Raw genomic sequence first — 3,757 nt, 5'->3', positions numbered from 1 at the left:
CACAGTCAAACACCACTCGAAGCTTTTTCTTTTGTGGTTGTAAAACACCATGATGCGGTAGATACCATTTTCGACCATCACTGTGTTTCAAGACACTGTCTGGTACCTTTTCTGCGTAGCCTTTGGATATCATGTCAGTTTCAAGACACTGTCTGGTACCTTTTCTGCGTAGCCTTTGGATATCATGTCAGACATGAAGATGGTGTAGTCCAAATGAAAAGCAGAATCTCTCTTGAATCTTCTCTTTAAATTCAGTGTGCGTTGTTCAGCCACAATTCTGTTGTCAGGCATGGATGTTTACCTTTCCTTTAAAGGTAGTCCAATGCAGTAATGACCATTGCTGAGCTTGGCAGACTTGGAGACAAAATCCAAGAACTGTTGGTCTTCTCTAGAAGGTTCTGGGTTGTCACGAACACACTCAGGAAAGTCGATCTTGAACTGCTGTTCCCACAGCTCATCCAGCTTCACAACAGATATCCTGAGCCTCATCATTTTTGCCTCCTAGTGGTCCATTAACTGTCCAACCAAGCATGGTTTTGACAGCGTAAGGTCCGTCTCCCACACTCCGGATTACATCCAGCGGTTCCAGAGCCTTCGGTACATCTGAACCAATCAGCAACTCTATTTCAGAGTCAATTTCTGGAAGATGCACATCTCTCAGATGAGGCCAACAGTTGATGTCATTTTGATGTGGGATGTTTCCTTTGTGTACTGGCATAGTCTTCTGTGTGTATATGCCTGGGAGATCACAAAATTTCCTGCCGTCAAGTCCAGCAACCTCTAGGCCTGAAACAATACTAGTTTCAACTACCTTCCTTTGACCCATTGTTCGCAGCAGAATGTTTGACCTTCTTCCTTGTAGATTGAGCTTATTCATCAGCCCCACTGTGCAAAATGATGCATTGCTACCTGGGTCAAGAAATGCATAGGTATGCACTGTCAAATTCCCTTTCCTGGCCTTGACTTGTACAGGCACTATTGAGAGTTTGCAATTATCCTCGCCGGCCCCAGTCAGACCACTTGTTTGGACAGAGGCTACGGCACTAGGTTTAGTCACCTTCTTGACATCTGCTTGTCCTTCCATTTCGCTCCTTCTTTGGTGGATATGCAGCATACTAGGATGCTTTAAACCGCATATGTTGCAGCTGAGTCGCTTCCTACAATCTTTGCTGATGTGTCCTTTACACAGACAGCCAAAACATACTCCATTTTCTTTCAGGTAAGCAATTTTCTCATTATGTGTCCTCATTTCCAATTGTGAACACATCTCCAAAGCATGTCCACCTCCACAGAACAAACAGTTTTTCACAGCAGCAGACAAACTCTCCTTCTCCTTAGTTCCTTTATCATTCTTCTTTTCTGCATCTGTCACAGTGGTGGCAAAGATGCTGCCTTTTAATTTTGGATAAGGCTGCGACTTGGACTTTCTTACATCTTTGCTCACAGTTGGAGTGTCTTTGATATCTCCAAATATTGGATGAGTTAGAATCTTCACCTGCTTTTCCAGGAAATCCACCATGTTCTTAAAGGTAGCTCTTTGATTATGTTCTTCCTGGAAATTGCAGGCCATAGTTCTCCATATATCTCTCAGCCGGTAGGGCAACTTCTTTATGACGATGAGCATGTTGGAGGGCATGTCGAGCTCATGCATATAGTTTATGTCTTCCATTGTATTACAACAACCTCTTAGAAAAAGTGTGTATGCTTGCAGAGCCTTTGTGTCATCAGCTTTTATTGACGACCAAGAAAGAGCCCTCTCCATATAAGCTGTTGCAATTTTATGCTCGTTGCCAAAATGTTCCTGAAGCAGAGATTTGGCCTTCCTGAATCCTCTGTCCGGGGCCATATGTAAACAGCTTCTCACAAGTTCCCTTGGCTGTCCTCTTGTATATTGTTCAAGATAGTAGAGACAATCTTTGTGGCTTTGGTTCTTACTTTCAATACTGTGTTCAAAGGATTTAATGAACATTTGGTATTGAAGTGGGTCACCATCAAAAACCTGAATCTCCTTTTTGGGCATGGAAGAGAGAGACTGTTGGTGCACTAATAATGCAGTGATTTCATTTTGCCTTTCCATGACTGCATATATGTTGTTCTGTTCACTGTTTGAAGCAGGCAATGCAGATGGAGATGATGCAGGCAATACAACAGAGGAAGCAGGCAATGCAGATGGATATGAAGCATGCAATGCACATGGAGATGAAGCAGGCAACGCAGCAGAGGAAGCAGGCAATGCAGCAGAAGAAGCATGCAATGCACATGGAGATGAAGGATGAGATGCAGCAGATGAAGCAGGCGATGCAGCAGATGTAATGTGCACTGTAGGCATAGCTGTAGATGTCACTTGTGTATGCATCACCCGCGACTGTGGTACCAAATGATGTCACNCCACTTGCCAATTAGCTCAGAGCGATAGATGACAGTCTTTGGTTCCAGAAGTTGTGGGTTCAAGCCTCAAGTGGTCCAAAATGAACATTGTTGTCAACTGTCTTGTCTTCCTATTCTCCTGTTTGTTGCTCAGAATTGCCTAAATTTGCCAAAAATAGCCCGGACCCGACCCATCGCTGCGCAGCAGCTATAATTCCTCCTGTTCTTCCAAGGCATGTTTATCCTTTAGCAGTCTTTGTCGCACAACAAGAGCAGCCACTTCAGTCTCAGCCATTATACGCGCAGATGTAGTACTTGATGCTCTGGAGCTGTGTTTTCTTCTTTTGCTTCCAACATTTGATACACTGTCATCTGGTTGTATGGCGTCCTGAATGTCCGATGTTGCTTTATTGTTTGACTGGGAAGAGGAAAGTGTGTCTTTGTGAGTAGTGTCGGGAAATGTTTATTTTAATTCAACAGGTGCCTCCTCAGGTAAAATGGGAGAAACATTTGCAGCAGTTGGCAAATCTGCAGTTACACAATATGTTTGTGGAAAAGACCTTCCAGCTTCCAAAAGCCATTGTTTCACATCTTCCATGAAACCTGTGCTGCTTTTTGTTAGGTGTTCAAACCATTCACTCTGAGTTTTTTGTTCCTCCTTGGGGAGCAATTCATATACTGATTCATGGGCTACTTTTGCATTTTCATACAACTGAATCTACTTTTCCAGTTTGAAGTGCACATCCTTTGCATTTTCATCCTTTTTCATGAGGTCTTTGATTTCAGGTATGAGCCCTTTAATTTGTTTCACATTTGTTTGACGTTCCTTCTGCAGAGTTTCTATTTTGCAAGCCATAGCCTTAGCTGTGAGTTTGACCGTCCTCCTCTCTTCCATATCATTGCTTTTATTTGTTTCACTCATTTTCCATCATTTTCCAGCGTACACAATTCATCCAAAAATACACTGTAGCAAATGAGCACAAATCCCCAAATAAACGGCATTCACAATAGCCTAGTGCCACCTGTCGGCACTTCCACAGCACAGCGCCACCAGTGCAGCAACCTCTGCTGCACTCCAGCAGCAGCACAGCGTCACCAGCTGTCAAACAAACCAGCGCACAATCTCCGCCGACCACAGCAAACCAAGAGCGCTCAACAACACAAGCCAAAACAGTCCCCAATGGAGAAGCGGCAGCACATCCCAACTGTGTTCAAACTTTCAACTTTACACAGACGGAAAAACAAGCCTACCGCTTCTGATGGCTGTGATGCGCTGCTGTCAGCTGGTGAGATTTCCCCCGCCGGCTGTCAATTGTGGCGTCTCCAATATGAGGCGGAAGAGAAGAGAGAGAGTCCAAATTATCACAATGTCCATTCACTCCAAAATCCA

The 3,757-nt window shown here is 44.0% G+C and overlaps 1 protein-coding gene across 1 annotated transcript; it reads right to left on the bottom strand.

The window, feature by feature from the left end:
• Window positions 1-2,281, bottom strand: LOC126387557 (uncharacterized). The gene is made up of 2 exons (XM_050040070.1): window positions 160-2,281; window positions 1-106 (listed from the first exon to the last, which is right to left on the bottom strand). Exon 1 carries the CDS (start codon window positions 2,075-2,077, stop codon window positions 455-457), a length of 1,623 nt encoding a protein of 540 aa, XP_049896027.1. The 5' UTR covers window positions 2,078-2,281; the 3' UTR covers window positions 1-106; window positions 160-454.
• Window positions 2,282-3,757: the final 1,476 nt, after the last annotated feature.

The sequence above is a fragment of the Epinephelus moara genome, unplaced genomic scaffold (genome assembly GCF_006386435.1).
Source record: "Epinephelus moara isolate mb unplaced genomic scaffold, YSFRI_EMoa_1.0 scaffold812, whole genome shotgun sequence".
Taxonomy (NCBI): Eukaryota; Metazoa; Chordata; class Actinopteri; order Perciformes; family Serranidae; genus Epinephelus; species Epinephelus moara.
The sequence above is the reverse complement of the archived record's forward strand: the minus strand, read 5'-3'. Positions and strand labels throughout refer to the sequence as shown.